At 47.1% G+C, this 20199-nt stretch overlaps 1 protein-coding gene across 2 annotated transcripts in view; it reads right to left on the bottom strand.

The window, feature by feature from the left end:
- Window positions 1-20199, bottom strand: part of roq (RING finger and CCCH-type zinc finger domain-containing protein roquin) — a 163309-nt gene that overhangs the window by 113376 nt on the left and 29734 nt on the right. For both annotated transcript variants that reach the window (XR_014702778.1, XM_084586315.1), the window contains exon 6: window positions 11705-11990. Coding sequence is in view for 1 of the 2 variants with exons in the window: in XM_084586315.1 (XP_084442441.1) it covers window positions 11705-11990 (286 nt within the window). In the remaining variant the exon portion in view is untranslated. The remainder of the gene's footprint in view (window positions 1-11704; window positions 11991-20199) is intronic.

Consider the following 20199-nt stretch of genomic DNA (forward strand, 5'->3'; position numbering starts at 1 on the left):
GGAATTATCTGACTTGTGAAATGAAGCATTGTGCACTGTTCACTCATTCCAACATTGCATTAAAGCACATTTATGATTTGTTGTGGTGTTAAAATACTTAAATATAGTAAAATACCAAACATGCAAATATAGCCAACATTCATAAGTAAAAGCTCGTTAATTCAAACTCGAAGGGGCCGAGAAAATTGTTCGAATTAAGCGGCGTTCGAATTAACACTCGGGCACTGGAATGAGCGCCATCGTGGCCCACCGTGCTGGCCGAGCCCACATGTTGACTCATTACCATGAGTAAAGAGGGCTAGGTGCTACTGCACGTTTACGGAGGGCGATTCCGATAATTTTTGCAATCGAGCCGCCACGGCGAATGAACGGGACTAATCAGTCAGTCATGCGCCGCAAACAAGAACCGGAATGCATTCGTGTGAGTAGCGAGCTTCAAAACATGTTGATTTACACGGAAAAATAATCGGTAATGTGCGTTTGCTTGCGTTTCTTGTGCCGCGACTCCACAAGCATCGACTGCAGCTTGCCCAAGAGTTCCAGCGCAGGATCCGAATTCTCATCGGCAGAGAAGTATCGTGCAGCGAGATCGAGCGCCCACGCTACTTTACATGCACTAGGGGGTGGCACCGGATCATCGCCTTTGCCCGACTCTTCATCGCTTTCAGCCGTGTTCGCCACCCGTGAGCCCTGTGGAGCGCGGCTCATCACTCAAGGGCCCAGATGTCTCCACACCATTGTCAACTTCAACGTAAGCTTCAAAGGCGACACCCTCCGACAAAGCCGCATAGCCACGGTAGAGCACAACGAAGTCATCATCAGACGAAGCCTCCGCTACCTCCGCGCTGCATGCTTCTGGGGCGTCACCGAAGCCACACTTGCGGAAACAATTTTTTATAGTTTCCGGCTTGACGGTATTCCACGATGATGCCAGCATATGGACAGCTACAAGCAAATCGATGTCGTACGACTTGCCACTGTCCAAACAAAGAAGAAGTCTCTCAAGGAGGTGGCGCCTGTAAAGCGTTTTTAAGTTCTGAATAACTCCAAGATCCATAGGCTGGAGCACAGAAGTCGTGTTTTTAGGCAAAAATGCCAAGCGGATTGCTGTCAGTCCACTCACGTCACAATGAGCTGTACAGTTGTCCACGAACATGAGAACATTCCTGTTCTGTGCAGCAAATTTCCTGTCTAGCTTGCGCAGCCAGTCGGTGAAAATTTCCCATGTCATCCACGACTTTTTGTTTGCAGGGTAATCAACAGGAAGCGTCTTGATGCCTTTAAAACAGCGAGGCTTCTCTGCCTTGCCGATCACCACAAGCGGCACCGTTCCGTGCCCGTCGCATTTGCACACATCATGACGGCGATTCTTTCTTTGCTTCTCTTTCCGCCAGCACAAGTGTCGCCTTTGTAAGTGACGGTCTTGTTGGAGAGCAATTTGAAATACAGCGCCGGCTCGTCAGCATTAAATACATCGCTGAGCACATAATCAGCGCGGAGTTCCTTCAGTTCACTGGAGACCCACTGTTCACACGTTTTCTTGTCGACTTCAGCTGACTCCCCACAAACGTTTCTAAATGTCAGCCCGCGACGCGCCTTGAAACGCGACAGCCAGCCTTCTGACGCGCCGAACTCGCTGATGCCCATTTGGCTGGCAAAGACTGCAGCCTTCGCAGCAATTATGGGCCCGCTTAACTGAATGTTCCGGCTGCGAACTTCTTTTATCCATGCCATTACGGCACTCTCCACTTCGGGATGGGCCGACGTCCGTAGCCTCTTGCGAGAGGGCTCCATAACGTCTTTACGAAAGGCAGCACTGATCGATTCCTTGTTCCTGAGATACGTTGACAGCATGCTCTTCTTGATGTCGTACTTTTTGGCTATATCCATCTTGGATAGGACACCACGTTCCACCTCACTCAAAATCGCCTTTTCGTCTTGAGTTCCTTTGCCGTGTATTTACCGCGGTTTGCCATGGCTGTCACAATCGATGAGTCGTCGCTAGCAAAGCGGTGAGGCAACGAAAACGGTAAAACTTGGACCACCGCGGCACGAACAAATGCACGACACCGACAACTGCATTGTACACACAACGTGACCGCAGGACAAAAAGAAAAAAGGCTTGTCAAAAGCGCACCCAGCAACCGCGGTGCACCCAAAACCTGCAACAGCTTGCGCCGGACCGTTGGTGTGATGGAGCCTGGTGGCACCCGGCAGCGAAAACCTGCTACGGCATGCACCGGAATGCTCGCTGTGACTGTCGAGTGCGCACCTCCCCTCGCGCGTGTGGGCAGATTTGAAAGATTTTGTTTTTGCGTCTTTAGTAATCTTTCTGCGCATTGTACACGGTATGGGCCGACTTCTGTCTGCGAGGAGCTGTGTGAGCCACGGGCTCCTAGTTCGAATTAACCGTTGTGGATACTGGCATGTTCGAATTATCGGGCGTTTTCTCCTATTGAAATGCATAGGGCCATGCCGGGACCCAAGCGTCAGTTCGAATTAACCGCAAGTTCGAATTAACGAGGTTTTACTGTATAACAAATCGTACGAGGACCCCATAGTTTAGATAGTGAAGTAGCATCTACGTTGCAAACGCAGCAATCTCCCCTGCTTTCACTTTTTAAATGTAGCATTACAATAGTTCATGCTTAAAAGCAGCGAAAAATAACAGAACAAAGAAGAAAGGCACACCGCCAAGCGGCTGCTTATGGGCTCCAGCGCATCGGAAGCGGGAGCAGCAGAGTGCGCGGCAACGGGAGGCCAAATTGGTTTCCTAAGGCATGGCCAGACTCTAGCAGTGGCGGCGGCGTGGTGGCAGATGAGCGGGAACATGCATAAGACACAGACACCTCCTTGCCCAGCGGCTGAGCGAATGTGCACGCTCTCCCCCACACTCTGACTCCTCTGCCACTTCTTTTCCTTGCTCCCTTATAGAAGCATCGTGCAAACCGCGGCGGAGGTGACGGCTGCTGACACAATCGCGCCGTGCCCTTAGCGAGATCGCGAAATGTTTTACCACTTCTATAACTTCACGTAATTCTGATTTACAGTAAAGACTTTCAAGGTGCTTTTCTTTACATTCAATTCTTAATTTGGTTTTCGTTCTGCATTGTCCTTTTGAGTCTTCACAAGAAAATTGCATATAATGAAAACCTGGATGTATTGAAAAATCTTGAACATTTTACAATTTCGTTATAACCAGATTTAACTGTATTCCCTTCACAGTGTAGCGGAAGGCTGTAGTAATTTCGACCATAGGAAGTTCTTTACTGCGCACTAACGTCACACCATACATGGGCGCCATGTTTTGTCTCCATTGAAATATGGCTGAATGAAAAATGTAGTCTCTGCAGTCAGGACCAAGCCTGTGTCTTTGTGATCAGCGGTTGGCTGATCTAACCACTGAGCCACTGCAACAAGAGCAGGGACATGCTCCCACAAATGAGAGGCCACAGCGTCCAAACCTGTGTGGATGCCCAACAGGCATGTGAAACGGCACACACGTCACAGGTGTCCCCTCAAACCCTTCCTTGTGGGCTGCTGTTACTTTTGCCCTTTGGACTGTTACCTTTCCTATTAGGTGGGGAAGTGAAAGATGTCACATTAAAAAGAAGTTATGGAATGTTCCCCCCCTTTCAGTCAGTAGATACTGTGCACTCCCATTGCACGAGAATGAGAGCAGCCGTTCCAATACCAGTGTTGGTCAGCGTCAGACGCAAAGGAGGCGGGTGAGACGAAACGGCTGCCCTCATTGTTTAACAAAGAACAGACGCGAGTGCATTGGTGGTGGAAGTGTATCATCACTGGTAGAGGGGCCACACTTGAAAGCTCTTGGGAAAAAGGTTATTCAGCATTTTCAATGCCACACGTTTTATTAATCCCACCACTTAAAGTTACACCCCAGAAGGTGACACTTACACTAAAAAGGGCTCAGCCATGGTGTCGCGGGTAGGGCAAGAGATCGCCTATTGTGGTGCACTGTAACCCCGCATACTTCTTACATACACACAACGGCAGACGTAATCAAGGGCCCTGTCGCTGGATGAAAAAAATAGTCTGACCACATAGTTTTGCTTTTTGAGCTTTGTTGCCAGCCACGGCAACAGCAGCTGCGCACCGCTCTCCATTTATCTGCACACAGCTCTTGGATGCAGACTGACGTGTCGCTGCTCATTTTTCTTTTAGAACCATTCTTGCTGTTCCCACGCCAACGTTTTTCTATGACTGAGGTTCTTTCAGCGTGCTGACACTGCACGCTTGTCACAGGCTTCTTTTTTTTTTTTTTTCAACATAGAGCATCCTCGAAAAGCTGCAGCACATTTTTGGCAGTTTCACTACTCACCGTGTTATTTTTAGTTCTTAGTCCCATGTCAATCTAGATTTCATTTTGCAATAAAAGTTGTGTACAGTTATGCTGCCTAATTATGCATTTTTGTGCACATGTTTTTTTCCTTACCATTCTGCTAAGCCAATCCAATGCCATTCAATTTAGACAAAAAGACCAAAGCCTAAGTAAGGAACAACAGCATCTGCCCATACAGTCAAACCCAGTTATATCGAACCCGGATATATATCGAATTTTGGTTATATCGAACTCACGAAATATCCCCTTGAAAATCCCATGTAAAAGTATAGGAAAGCCGCGTCATATATCGAACTTAATTTCACCGGTCGTTCGATATATCGAACTCCGCACCACGCACTGGAAAGTGTGCCTTCCCCAAAGACGATCGCATCACCCTTGGCCGTTTGCCGCGTGACGTTTTCAAGCCACGTGCGGAAGGAATGAGAAGGGACAGTTCGGCGACGGCTGGTCTGGGCAGCGTCGCGCGCATCTGCAGTTATCGTTTCCCGCGCGCCAACACATGACGTTTGCAAGCCATGTGCGTGGGTGTGCCCATCCTTTTGCCGAGCTATCTCTCTCCTTCAGCATGCGCTACGCATGCGCCAAGCCAGCCCAGCCCGTTTTCACTTTCTCCAGCGTGTGTTGCGAAACCTCTGCGCGCGGTGGCTGACGTGGCTATGGCACCTGCGGACGCTAAACAGCGGCAGCTCTCTCTTTGTTTTTGATTTTTTTTTTTTGTTTGTTTTTTTTGCGAGTCATCCTTTCTTATTGTAGTGCTGTTCGGACGTTAAGAGGTGGCAGGTGTTTTTCTTTTTTTTTTTTTTTTTTTGCGGGAGTCGTTTATCCTTGCATGTATGAATCAACGAAAGCACGCGGTCAGCTGCTGCAATCATGACGCCCGCCCCAAGCGCGGCGTGATAAACTGAACCAGACTTGTACGTGCAATCAAGCCATCACGGGCACTCTGCCAAGTTCGCTCCCCGCCACCGCAGGAGCTATCAAAAGATAAACGCGCCCCGACGTTATCGCTGCGCAGCATCTTGGCACGCTGCCAAGAAATGAGCTGTGGATGAGACGACCGAAACGGAGTGACGCGCGCCATTGACATGCAAGCAAAAACGCTCGCGATTTCTGCCGCGGCCACACAGAAACCTTGTTTTGAGTTGTTGCGGTGGCTCGAGCAGCCAGAGGGACGCAGTTCCAACAAGTTTGAAATTTTTTGCTCTGTCGCTGCCGCTCGTCGCCGAGATCGCTTGCATGTCTTGATATGCTCCTCTAACTTGAAAACCAGCAAACCCAGCTTCAAGAAACTTGGCACTTCTTCAAGCAGTTGTGCTATGACCCTAACCAGAAACTTTCATTCAAATATCTCATGAAATAAAAAAGTTTGTGCTCAAGGGCAGCCTTTAAGGCTTTTTTCAGCAAGAATACAATAGAACCTTACTGATACTTTCCCAGTCCATATGATTTCCCGTTTCATACGTTCAAAATCGCGGGCAGTAAAACATCGCCCATAGAGCTACACTACTTCTCTCTCAGTTAATATATTCCCGGATAACATGATTTCCCGGTTACTACATTCGAAATTTCGACAAACTATGGTTTTTATAATACGTTTTGCGATCAACCGGACATACGCTAACGAGTGCTTGTGGCACGAAAAACTGATCAGCGGCGATCACCCGCCACAATTGCTTTCCTGCACTACCTAGATGCAGCGGGACGAAGCATCAAAGAAAGCCAACGAGCCAACATACGAGGCGCCCGTCCCCGCAGAAGTATGACTTCATGTGAAGAAACGCGATGGCTTCTTTTGTGGTACTTTAGGGGCATAGGGATGAACCATTTGATAACTACACCTACAGTGAAAGCTCATCAATTCGAAATGACATTATGACCGCTGCAGCAGCCATCTGCTCTTCTCTTCCTCGCAACCTTTGAAGCTTGCAACTGAATACTCGTTAATTTGAACCCCATTAATTCAGAAATACAGATAAGTATTTCTGATGGCATGGTCCTAGCCAACGCCCATAAAGGGCTATGAAGTCGGACGTGCACTACGGGTTTGCAAAAAACAAAACAAAAATACTAATTGCGCGGAATATTTTTTTTTTTTTCATTTTTTTTTTTTTTTTTTTTTTTTTGCAACAGTCGTCCATCCTTCCACCCAAAGTCATCAACGAAAGCACGCCGTCAGTCATAATCATGACAACAGGGAGTTTTAGAATAAGGAAACCCAAGGGTTGGGGCCCCCAAGAACATAGCGTGCCGCGGCGCAACGTTTGAGCCGACCGACAAGTTTTAGAATAGGGGTTTTCCCAACACAACGAAGCGGGGCTTGCATTCATCGATTGCAGCGCTTAGACGGTAAGCCATGAAAAGCATTTAAATATGTAAAAGCCAACAACGCTATTTTATTAAACAGAAACTGCTGTCATTGTACAAAACTATCTTAAAAATACCAGTTAAATAAACTGTTTTCTTCAGACAAGACGAAATCGGCCAATCTTAACCAATCGAGGCTGAGCCGGAAAACCTCATTTGAACCTTTCGCGCTTTCAGACGCCTGGTCCCCATTGGTCCCCATGGCAACCAAACAAGGCGAACTCACTAAGCCTAGCAGCTCGGTAAATCCGGAAACAATGAGAAAATATGGGGCGTTTTAAATTTTGCGGTGAGGGCATCATGAGACATAGCACAAGCTTTGTTGGCCTTTCGTTTGCCGTGAACGCGTGACACCATGGAGCGGTAACGACAAATGTGTGCCGAGGCGAACGGCCGCCGCTTGGCCGGACGCCGCCATGTTCCCCGACCCTATCCGGCGATAGGGTCCACGCTATTTGGCCGAAATAGGGTGACCGTTGTCCGCTGACCCAAAAACCCAAGGCCCACTTGGGTTCTGCGCATGCGCACTCGCGCCTCGCTATTACCCTATCCCCCTAACCGATAGGGCCCCCCTATTCTAAAACTCCCTAATTACTGCACCGCTCCCTTCAAAAGGCGTTTGCACTATCATGCGTTCCAATGCTTATGCACAACCGGATGGGCGCTGGCGCCAACATTAATAGCTGGCACTTTGCTAAGTTGCCCCCATTCACCCCCCCCCCCCCCCCCCCTCGTTTTTTTTTTCCATAGAGCTAGCAATGAGTGGTAGAATGCGACGGTGACAGCGCAAAACGGAGGGACGTGCTAACGAAGGCTGTTCCTTTCTTTTTAATTCTCAGTGGCAGTGCAGGGGTCGTTACACAAGTAAATACGGTAAATTTGCCGTAATGCAAATTCTTGCCAGTTTCATCAAGGCCCTTCGATGATGCTAACTTTTTTCCCCGGTCTTGTGAAGTTCAAATTAACGAGCTTTTACTGTATTCGCTTGTACTATTTGAGCGGGCCGGGTCTAGGGGAAGCAGCACGAGCAAAAACGCGGTGACGCGGGTTAGTAATGCATTATTACTCGTCTAATTTCCAATTTGATACTCTCTGTGATAGTGATTTTTCCAATGTTCTTTCTTTACTGCCATCAGTGAGCAGCCTAATCACTTTCTGCGAGCGTTACACAAGATGTAATCCGATATCTCTGGAAGTCATGATCACGTGCGACAGCTTCTACCGAAACTGGGATCTCTCTCTATATTTTAGGCACTTCATCTTTGGTGCTCTGTAAGAACCAAGCAATCATTCCCCCCTTCGCCCCTTAAGCTTTCAATGGATGAACCTGCAGCAAAATTGCACAGTATTCAGTGTGCTTTGTAAAGTGAGTCTCCCACCCCATTCCCTGGTAAGGACAGCATCCAAGCAGTGTCATGCATGCCCCAAAATCATGCACGTAATATGTTTCAAACTGTTACTACACACGCTAATAGATAACAACACTCACATCCTCATCTTTCACTCGCCTTCGGCTTTTCTACATGTCAGCGCCAATGCTTCTTTAGGAAAAGGATAATGCCATGAAGCTTAATTACGCCTTTTTCATTTTACAACTGCCTGCATGCATGACCCCTTTCTGTTTACTACAACAAATATGATTAGGTCCCTCTGGAATGGTCATAACCGTGCTTCATAACCTCTGCAATGTGTCTAGGACCAATTTCAATTTTAGGCATCTTGTCTGGGATGTTTCCAATCTTTCCAGCAGACCACAGCAGAAGCCAAATGCCATGCTGGCGCCCAATAACAGTCAAGTGTCGTAACCACTTACTCAACTGCAACTTACTTTCTGTATCGCTTTCCTTCAGAGAGTAACTTTTTTCTAAACAGCAGAGGAAGAAAAGAAATTGATAGTGCAGCTACTTAGTCAAATTTTGCTCAATTCTTGCACATGCCTGCATAGTTCTAGGGCTACCTCTTTGTCAAGAGTGTAAGGAAAACACATCCTTCTTCCTCGCACTGTCTAGTTGGTTAATGGCATGAGTAAGGCTTTTAATATTGTGTGACATAACTGTCACATTCCGCAAATCAAGAGCAAAGAATCTGCCATATTACATAGGAGCAGCCTTTTGTGTAGCAGCAGACTTGAGATTTGCCTCACTGATTAAGGTCACAGATAAGTTTGCTTTTCCTCGCACCTCACAAACCTAGTGGGTGAGCTCGCTGCGGGTCTCTCCAAGAGCAGCACAAAAAATATTCACAAGTCGATTCCAAATCTAAAGCAAAGCGCTTTTGCAAGCAGATGACCCAATGAAACATCGCCAGTCAAGGCGATGTATAACAACGCCGTAATACTGCTTTCGACAGGCACCAGTACTATGGCTCACCCCACAGCGCAGGAGGGTCTTATTTACTTGTGTAATGAACCCACTCCTATAATTACCCTCCCCCCCCCGTAACTTCTTTTGATGTTGAGAATATACTTCAAAAAAGTGTTAGTCGCTAGCGTGCCCACCAGTTCCACATGGTCATCATCAAAATCCACAGTGGATTTCTTGGCAACGCGCCAAGATACTGTGTAGCTTTAACATCATGCCGTGTTTATCTTTTGACATTAGCTTTTGCAGTAGGAAAAAGAGAGGGGGGTGGTAACAAGATGCTGCGCGCCTTTCACAGGAGTGCTCGCACTAACTTGCTCAGCATGTTGCCTGAACTACAGCAAGCCTAGTTACACAAGCCTGGTGTTCAGTACGTTCGCTTTATCATGATACAATTGGGGCACACGCCGTCCACTGCTAGAAAATGACTAGAACGCGTGATAGCAGCAAATACCTTTTGAAATGAACGATGCAAAAAACTAGCATATGATCGCAGTTGACCGCATACTTTTGTTGATGGTTGGTGGATGGAAGGACGAACCAAAGACGACGGATATGTCATCTGTCGCCTTTGACTCTCGCTAAAAAAAAAAATGTCAACTTTTTCGTCACGTTATGAGCATCCCCTCAAATTGACGTCAACTTTCCTTGAAAATTAAAAAAAAAGCAGGTTCCTTAAGTGAGTATGTACGGTACAACTCTGGCCAGCCTTTGATAAATGTGGCTGCAGCTGCTCCTTCCTGGCATCCTCCACAAGATAAAACAAGCTCTCCACTTATTTAATATGCCGTGTACGTTTTTGCCAACAGCCTTAAAAAAGTTTTGCCGCAGGAAACTTGTAAAATGCATGCCTTTGATGCCTCCAAAAATATAAAGATAAAATTATCAATCTGCCTATCATAAATATTAACTTCACTTCAGGAAAAACCATACGAATTTTCCTTGCCATTTCTAAAGTACCAACTTCAAACTCCTACAACTTCTGCAACAAGCAGAATGACAATTTTACCCTTATCACGTTCGCTGATTTGAAGAAAAACCAATGCAAGCATTTCAGCAAGTTTCGTGAAGCAAAATATCTTCAAAGCTCTTGGCAAAACGTTATATGATACATTACAGAAGTGCAAAACGACCAGTTCTATTTCAAATTAAATTACTTATTTGGAACCAGTGCAAAAAATACATGTTCTTTCAATATTTAATCAATATGACTTCATCAACACCGGTTTAATTGAAAAGCCTCTGCAACAAGTATGAGTGTCATCTTCTTGCACAAAATACATCCAGATCCACACCAAAATAACTGTTCTTGTTCAATTCTGCCGTTAGCGATTCAACTATCCCATTCTTAGAAGCCAATGGGCAAAGTTTGGTGGCGTATGACACACATGGTAACTGCTCACGTGCCATTAAACCTAACACAACACAAAAAAGTGCTGCCTGAGCATAACTGCAGCAAATGTAGAAAAATAAGCAGTCTGCAGCTCTCCCAATTCCGCACGATTGCGCTGCCTCGAACGTTGACACCTGTGCACGCGAAGCGCGGCAGCCGTTAAGTCAGTGGAGGCGGCACACGTAAACCCAGGTGCAAAAGCACCACCACACCACAGCAGCGACAGCAATGCACTCTCACATGGAAAGCCTGAATCCTGTCTCCACATTAATTTCAAGTCAAAATGCGTTGCAGCGACATAAAGCCATCCAAGAAATCTTCCACCAGCCTCGTTATGAACAGTTGCCACCAGCGATAGTATGAAACGGTGGTCACATACAGTCTTTGTCAAAAATGTACAGCCCAAGGGGTTTGCTTCTGAGCCCTGTTATGAGGCCCGTTGCGCATCTCCAGCATTTGCAATCTCGCAGGCGACCAGAAATCTTATTCTCAGTCTGCTCAAACTTAGGCCTTCCAGGAATACATCCAGCTGCCTTACTACAGGGCTTACAAGCAAATCTGTTGGGCTGTATATTTTTGACAAAGATTGTACATTTGTGGTTGTACAATCGAGACTTTTAATACATTATCTCTATGGGAGGTTCGTCGTGCTACTTCTCTGTAAAATGTATGTTGTCATATTAACGAGGGACACACATTTAACCCTTTGACTGTTGAATGTTCTGAAAAAAATTCACCCCCAGTGTCAAATTTTTTAAAAACTATGCGTTTACCCCAGTACCCATATGGCAAAAACAGTCAAAGGGTTAAGCTTGCACTGCAGTTGAGTTTTTGTCTAATAGTTTATTTTCATTTTCATCGTTAGAGTTGGCTTTTTTAGATCATATGAATTTAGGATGATAAGCATATTTTGCGTGCTCCCAAGAAATTCATATCATCGAGATTATACTGCAGTTAAACCAAGCAATAAAAACTCATTTAAAAGAGTTCATCCCGATACCACTGAGTTAAATGTGACAGCTAAGTATTCTAGTGGTTATCAGGTCAAGAGTGATTACAGCAGCAAAGTGTCCTTGCGGCTACCTGGCCAAGGCAAGAAAATAGGTACAATTGGTGGAAATATGCCAAAAACATGACGCTACTGAAGTCAAACCAGAGTCGGCCACATACACAGCCCCTCAACAACATCTGACATGCCTAGACCGACGATGCAGCCCTTACCTGTCCATCTCCTCCTGGGAATGGGCGAAGGTGCAGTGGGCGCCACGGGGGCACGAGCCGCGCTGTGCCACGTCACGACACAGGCTTGTCTTGTAGCGCGGACCACCTCCAGGAGCATGGCCAGGGCTGCCACCGTCCGCCCGGCCACCCCTGCCGGGTGACGAGGGCGCCCCGCCATTTGCCCGGCGGCCACCAAAGGCCCCCAGGAAGGCCACCAGTCCCTGCAGGCAGGCACGTGCTGCCAGCACACACCGACTCAGCTCCTCCCAGGTTGGTGCAGTGCCATCTGGAGAACCCAGGGACAAGACATGAGGCTCAGAACCCCTCCCCAATTCTCAGAATCCCTCATGACCAGCTATGGAGGCTCATTGATACAAAGCTGCAAGTTCAGATCTCAGGCCCTAGCAGTTACAAAACCCCGACTCTGGCAACAATTTCCCACCCGCTTTAGCATGACTGGCAATGACACTTGGCCACCTGTTAAAGCAATGAGGTACATGCCTTGCTATGTCTGACAATTACTTGCCGCTATGCTGCAACCGAGTGCACAGTCCAATAGAGTGGAGAGCTGGGCCAGTTGGTACATATTTGTAAGGATTAAAACCAGCGGAAAGACGCAGACAAAGAGAGAAGCACACAACACGGAAATCCCGCTGCAGAGACCCCTGGAAAATATAAAACCCGCATCAGGTGCGTGCAGCATCATCATTCGCCCGCTGCCATGATAGAGGAGTGGGTTACCCAATATATCCCCTTCAGGCACCAAATAAATTTTCTGAAAGGAAAAAAAAAAAAACGCCCTCGAAATCATGTTCCTGCCATGCTAGAACAGGATATCACCATAGAGCTAGAACTTGGCCAAAACTCATTGAATAAATATTTCAATTATTTAACTAACCCTCGACACTCCAATTCCTCCCAGTTTTTCTCAGATATGCGAAGAAAAAAAATTGCCCACGATTACGTTACTTCCTAATGCGAAATTTGAGCGCAGCTCGTCAGCTGCTCCACTTTTTCGATAGATTGAGGCAAAGATTTCGACCAAGACACGTATGTACAATTACAGGCAACTTTTTAAAATTTTTCACACGTATTCCATCAAGAAACACTCCACTAACATTTCTTGGCTATCATAAAAGAAGCTTTGCAGTCGAAGAAAAGAAGAAAGCAATTGAGTTATCAGAAGGTTGCGGGAAGCAGCGCGTGGGCCCATAGGAACGTTGCGCGACGAACAGATAGCAGCGACTGACTGATGCCGCAGTGACGCCGCTAGAGAGTGAAGCGAGTGAGAACGGGATGCACCATGATCCGCTGAGAGCGAGCTGGCGTTTCGATAACCGGAGAGCACCCTTGTCGCCACGCAAGAAGAGGGGGCACCCCCTCCTCCTCTTTCTGCATGGCAGCGACGGTGTTCTACGCAGTCACGTTGTCTTGGACTCTTTAGCGGCAGCAGCGGCATCAGTCAGTCGCTGCTAGCGCTGCCTCCAGCAATCCCCCCCCCCCCCCCTCTTTTTCTCGTGTTCGATTGCTGCGCGCGCTCCTGCCCCCATTGTTTGCCGCCGAGTGTACCCCCCTCCCCTTTTCCTGTGAGGCTCCGGATGCCATAGCGCCGGCTCGAACTGGGGGTATGAAAGGGGGGCGGAGCTGGTTACGATGCCGACGCCGCCGCCGCGAAACCAAGGAACAGGCGCCAAACAGCTGCGCTCTAAAATATTTTTTTTCAACATGCATGATCAGGAGGCCAGGCAAATTTCAAATATAAAATATTAAAATTTTTATATTTTGTTCACGTCTACATATGTAGATATCGCGCCTCAAAGCTACTACAAGAATGAAAACATTGAAACACTTTGTGCATTTTTTAACTTTTTCTAACTAATTATAAAGCATGAATAAATGTTTCCCTCTGAGAACACCTTGCGCCTTCGAGGCTGTGACACCTGCACGCAAATCAGCGTACTACGTACTGCTCTCACACAAAATAATGAAGCGCTGCGGACACATACAATTTCGGCGTTAGGACGCCGTGTCCACATTTGTGGACGCGAAACTCACAGTCCATTGAAGCACTTTTTCTTAGTCTAAGATAATGAAATCTGGCATGCAACATCTCAATTTCCTTACTGACACATTCATTACAATAAATAGTATTATTAGGCATCGATTTAGAAAGAGGCATGCAAAAACAAGAGCTGCTGATTCGTCCCGCCATAAAACGCTGTGACGTCCATCTTTACTTGCTCTTTACAAACACATTTCGCTGTAGCTACAAGATATGGCGGCATGTACTCGACAGGGCGGGTCCAAATGTTGCAGGTGCCAAAATCAGACGGAAATTCGCACTCCGTGCAAAGATATAGTGACATTTGGGCCGTTGAGTAGTTTTGTAAAATCGCCATGAACATGAAAGTTAAGGGGCAACCAAGTCCACAAGTGGCTGCACCGAATGAAAAGCTCAAAACTAGAGGTGTCCAAATAGTAAAACTTGAGGTGTTAAGTGCATATGAATACAGCAGCAGAGCAATTTTTTGGATTGCAATAATTTACACTTGCACAATATTTCAGACTTAACTAACGAACAATAATGCATCGCACAGGAACATGTATATAGTAAAACCAATATTTCGAATTTCTTAGAGTCCAAAAGTTCAATTTTTCAGACTGACATAGACAGCCCTAGTACTGTGGGAATTGTTGTTTTGACCTAGAGTACGATTTCTCAACCAAACATAGGCGCAAACAGGCTTCGCTGTCACAACCAATTTGCTCTTCACTGCCTTGAAAGGCATCATCCCGAGTGTAAACAAAGTATATCAGATGGACTGACCAGGACAGGTTCAGCTACATGTTTCCCCCTGTTGTCAGTTAAGTTAATGGAGCACTCTTCATTGCAACTGAGGGCATCTTGCAACGCAATGAAAAAAAGGGCAACCATGGGCATTACCCTGTGGGGGTTAGACTGTGCACAATGCCACTTATAGGGCGAGGCAAATGGGAAGGTCGATCTGAGGTGCTTGACATGGATGTTATAAATAGAAATGCAGTTCTATTTATAACCTGCTTGGTGGTCACCCCTACACACTTCTTCCGGTGAGTTTATATTCTCGCATTTCGCGACTGTCGTCGTAGCCACACAGCACCCTTCTCACTAGACATGGTGTGAGCATGCATGCGGTAAATTCGCGGCATGACATCTGGCTCATCTACAATCGATTATCACTTGCAAGCCGAATGTGGGAAGTAACAAAGTTCGCAAGTTTTGAGGGCAATTTTTCACAGCAAGATCTCTTTCTTCTCGTTTTTTTTTTTTTTTTTTTTTGTAGTTCGCAGATTTTTCTGACCCTTTAATTAGATTTTCTGAGCCCCACTAAGCCCAAAATTATCAGTCAATGGCTATAGTAAAAACTGAGAGCACATTGAATGAAACAATATCTTCGAATATGTACCTTCAAATATCAAGACATGTAGTTTAAACAAAAAGCACTTTTCCACAAAGCAAATGTACAGCAAATTTCGTTTTCACAAGAGGCGTGTGAATATTTTAAATTTCAATATGAATTGAATATCCTTGTATGTAATTCAATTCATGTTCGAAAAATCGATATTCTAAATTTCACAACGTTCAAAAATATTCGAATTCACCACAGTTTCCCCGCACCGCGCGCTTCACTGTAATACTTGGCTGCGTGGGTTGTGCAGTGAAGCATCCTGAAAACACGACGGGGCCACTTTGTGAAGAGGGACGTTCCCTCGTGTAAAAAAGGCCTTCCCGACAGAGTGCGCCATTCTTACATAATACGTCATTCTTACATAATGCACACTTTCATCATACAGATGTTAATGAGACAAAATTACTGTGATGCAAACGCTTTTTGTCAGGACTATTCAGCAATTCGAGCTTTCAGTTAATCTGACATTTTTTCTAGTCCCTTGAAGGTCAAATTGACCAGAGTTTACTGTATTCAACAGCAGGATAACAGCTCCACGAAGTTTCATGCAGGTCCTTCCTGTGCAAAAAAGTAGTATGCGAAATCCTGCATATAATTTATACTGGATTAGTAGGGTATACACTTCTGCGCAATTCTATATTAATTTGATGTGCAAGTACCATGTCAATTCTGAATGAACAAGATGATGGTGTTGCGTTCTAAATCCACGGATCCTCAGCAAACACGAAAAGTCCGGCGTTCACCTACTGCCGCTTTCCATGGCGGTGCGCACGTGCACAATGCGGAAGCAACCCTTCTCCTCTCCGCGCTGACACGCACATCTGGAGCCCAGTGATGGAACAGCTTCTAAGGGCACAGCTCGTTGCCATGGTTACGGCGCATCCGACGTAGCGGCATGTGCCACGCAAGGCGACCTTAGCTTTACATGGCGTAGTGAAGCTTTCGCTTCAAAGGTCACAGAAAAAACTAGCAGCCAACCATCAAAGCAATATGATGCTTGCTGCCTTTTGCAAGAAAACATCAATAACGCGCACGAAAAGACGCATGACGGCAGAATGCAACGGCACAGCACGCCAACATGTTTGCCAGCAGCAGACGCGATCATGCTTTGTGCGACAAAGGCGCTTGCGAAAATTCCATCATGATGCACTTAATGTGACTGGATACCTCCTTACTCTGGAAGTCATGTCAGTGGTTGGTTATAGGAGGGACAACCTGCAGGGCAATGCTGGCAAAAGGCAATGGGATGGCTCACAATACTAACATAAAAGCGGCAACTTAAGCTGCAGTGTGAAAGCGACCATCTCTTCCATTCGTACCTGAATGCAAAGTGCGCGATAAATGTGTTCGGTATCACTACAATACTTTTACATGGGAATTTTAAGAAGATGAGACTGTTCGATATAAGCAATAGTTCAACCTATCCGGAGTCGAAGGCAGTAACAATTGACAGTTATTCAAAAAATTCTAAGGACTTTAATGAATTTCCCTAATGCGAAATTTCAGCGCAGCTATATAAGCGTTTTTGCAGCATACTCAAGCAAAGAATTTGAGAGATGCTTGCATGTATGCAGGCGCAGTTTCAAAGCACCATTTTTCTCCCGAGGAAAAGAGAATTTCCCAGCAGAGAAAGAGCCACGAGCGGCTCTTCTTTCTCTTGAGAGCTCGTGGTTGTTCGTTCTCTTCTTCTGAAAAATTTTCTTTGGCTCCTCACAAAGCATACAAATGAAACCGAAAACAGCAGCAATGAACAGCTCACCTGCCAAGAGACCGCAGCTCCGCCTTATCTGTTCACACATGCTCTATTCGCGCTGCTGGTCTCTGAAGTCGAGTAGCTTCGCTTTGTACACACTAGTGTTAGCAATAGAACGAAATAATGATGTGGAAGAAAAGACGACACATAAATAAAATACGAAAAAGTACAATGGCTATATCAACAATTAACCACTCGATTACAAATATACTTTTTCGTTTCGCACACGCACGTTCGCACACACTTTTTAAGCATCCACTCTCCGTACTGACGCACCGCTCACTGCTTCTTCACGTGCCCGCTCTCATTGCCGACGCACCGCGCACTGCTGCTCGGTATCCCGTGACCGCACCCTCTCGCACCAAATCATGAACGCTGTATTCGCTGCGCACTAGGCATTCCAAAAGGAAGTGCCACAACCAAAACAAGGTAAACACAGACGGACCGGTACCTTTCGCCTCAGCTTCAGCGGCTACCTGCAGTTCCACATGCTTGCCTGCAGAGATATCATTCCTTTCTTCCCCACGTGCTGTCGGACTCGGATGTATAGTCCGACTCATCGAAGGCACGCTGCAGGTGGGGGTTGTCAGTTTACATGTTCCAAGGCGTACTCACGAGACGCTGACGTGTGGTTCAAGGTGCACACAGCTGCCGCCCAGGCGGAAATTCCCGGCGCAAGAAGTCAGCCACTGGCTTAGATAAACCTCTCCACCAAGCTGTCCGAAGCGAGCTCAATGTTTGTGCAGCTCGCGCCACTCACATTGTTTATGCGGCCGTCCGCCATCTTTCTCTGCGCGATACATTGTGGGTCGACGCGGTCGGCGGCGATGCTCGAATGGAACAGGAGCCATCTCTACGCCGGGCCCGTTGAGGCGCGCTGGCCGCCACCAGTTACGTTGGGCGCTGGAGCTCACAGAACTATCGACGGAGTGTTTTCGCCAACGCATTGCAGTGTGTGCAAGCGCACGCACGCGAACAGTCACACCGCGCTATTCGTGCAATCGCAAAGCATTTCCCCTCTTCTATAACTTCGAGTAATTCTGATTTACTGTAAAGACTTTCAAGGGGCTTTCCCTTACATCAATTCTTAATCTGGTTTCCGTTCTACGTTGTCCTTTTGCGTCTTCACGCAAAAAGTGCATGTAATGGAAACCTGGATGTAACGAAAAATTGCGGACATTTTACAATTTCGTTATACAGTAGAATCTCAATGATACGATTACGGCTGGTATGAATTTCGGGATGATACGAATTTTAAGAATGCTCTGAACGGACTACATTGTATAGAATACGTTAAGATTCGGGGTGATACGAAGAATTTCTGAACCCGGCGCAGTTGATACGAACGTGCAAACCAGTCGCGCATGCGAGCGGGCCGGCGTGGCTGGCCTCAACAGGGTAACATAACCGACGCGGCCACCGCTAACTCCTCTCTCCCCCCCCCCCCCGCCGCGAATGATACGTACGAACGTTGTACAAACGCACAAAGCCACCGAGCAGCTCAGCGCAAGAGCTCACAGGGGGAGAGGGTACCCATCGCGGCCACTGCCTCTCCTCTCCAACCCCCCTCACCCCACCAGCCACCCTACCCCCACCTCCCTTTCGTAGCAAACCGACGAGCACTAGACAAGGACGGCCAAGGCGAGGCACGTGCCCAGTCGTGTACGTCACTCATTCGCTGGCAGCTCATTGGTCTATCGAAAAGCTGTCTCGCCGGCTGTTCCCAGGAGGCCTGTGACGCTGGCTGCCCCTGCAGTAGTTCACCTTGGTAGTTCTCCGTTCGCCGCTTCTTTCTGTCGTTCGCTGTGACGTGAAGTGCCCAAACCTTAGACGCAAGCGTTCGCTGCTGCCGAAATGTCGCGGAAGCGTAAAGCCCTTTCTTTTAAGGAAAAGCTTGAAGTGCTGAAAAGGGTTGACGAAAACCCTAAGAAGAAGCGTGTCGACTTAGCAAAAGAGCTAGGGTTGGGGTTGGCACCGTCGACGCTCTGCACCATTGTTGGGCAGCGAGATACCATCTTGAAGAATGTGCAGCACTTCGGTGCAAACGTGAAGCAGGCTAAAACAGCGACCCATGTCAAGCTGGAAGAGGTTCTGCTGACTTGTTTTCGCGAAGTGACAGCGGCCGGCGTCAATGTGGACGGCAAGGTGCTACGTGAAAAAGCCGACACTGCACGCTTCCACTTGGAATTGAAAATTTCCAAGTGTCTGGGGGATGGCTGCACCGCTTTAAGGAGCGGCACGGACTTGTCTACCGGGTTGTCTCAGGTGAAGGCAAGAAAGTGGATCAGTCAGCTGTAGATGAGTGGCTGAACACGCTGTCGGCGCTGATTTCAGAGTACGCGCCACGCGACATATTTAATGCCGACGAGGCGGGTCTCTTTTTAAACCTTCAACCGGAAAGAAGTTTGTGCGTAAAAGGCTAGGCATGCCAGGGCGGCCAGAAAAGCAAGGAGAGAGTAACAGTACTCTTTTGCCGCAACTCGGATGGATCCGAGAAACTCCAGCTTACCGTCATCGGTAAGTCAAAGAAACTGAGATGTTTCCGATCGGCGGAGCGTTTGCCTGTCTTTTACAAAGGTAACCGAAAGGTGTGGATGACTGAAGATTTTTTCCGCAAGTTCTTGACAAGCCTTGATCGGAAAATGGCGTCAAGAAACCGGAAAATTTTGCTTTTCGTGGACCAGTGCTCTGCCCACCCAAAGGAAATGACATTTAATAACGTGAAAATCAGGTTCCTGCCGGCGAACACTACCAACCATCTTCAGCCACTGGACGCTGGGATAATTAGAAATGTGAAACATCATTTCAAAGGACTTCTAGTGAGGTTTCTGCTGGCGAAAATTGACCGAAAAGAAGCAAACTTGCGGATCAATCTCTTAGATGCTTTCCACTTTCTAGCCATGTCGTGGGATAGTGTAACTTCAGACACAATCTCAAACTGTTTTAGAAAGTGCGGATTTGCCATCGAACTTGATGCGGATTCAGTAGGAGATTGTCAAGAGCCAGATGAAGACCTCACGATTGATGGCTGGGACAATCTGGAAACTGAAGCTTCGGCTCAAGACTTCGTTACCGCAGACGACAACGTCGCGACCTGTGGGCTGAGGTCTATTGAAGACTTGGTCAACGAAGCGAATGATTGCGAAAATGAGCCTGACAGCGACGAGTGTGATCAGCCGCCATCAACGGCAGATACTCTTCACGCTTTGGACGTTCTGCGCCGCACCGTAAGTGCCGGCAGCGTGAGCGACGAAACCGCGGCACGGTTTTATGCCTTTTAGGCAGAGCTTGTC

This window comes from Amblyomma maculatum, unplaced genomic scaffold (assembly GCF_055883805.1).
Source record: "Amblyomma maculatum isolate TAMU_Amacu unplaced genomic scaffold, ASM5588380v1 scaffold_18, whole genome shotgun sequence".
NCBI classification, from domain to species: domain Eukaryota; kingdom Metazoa; phylum Arthropoda; class Arachnida; order Ixodida; family Ixodidae; genus Amblyomma; species Amblyomma maculatum.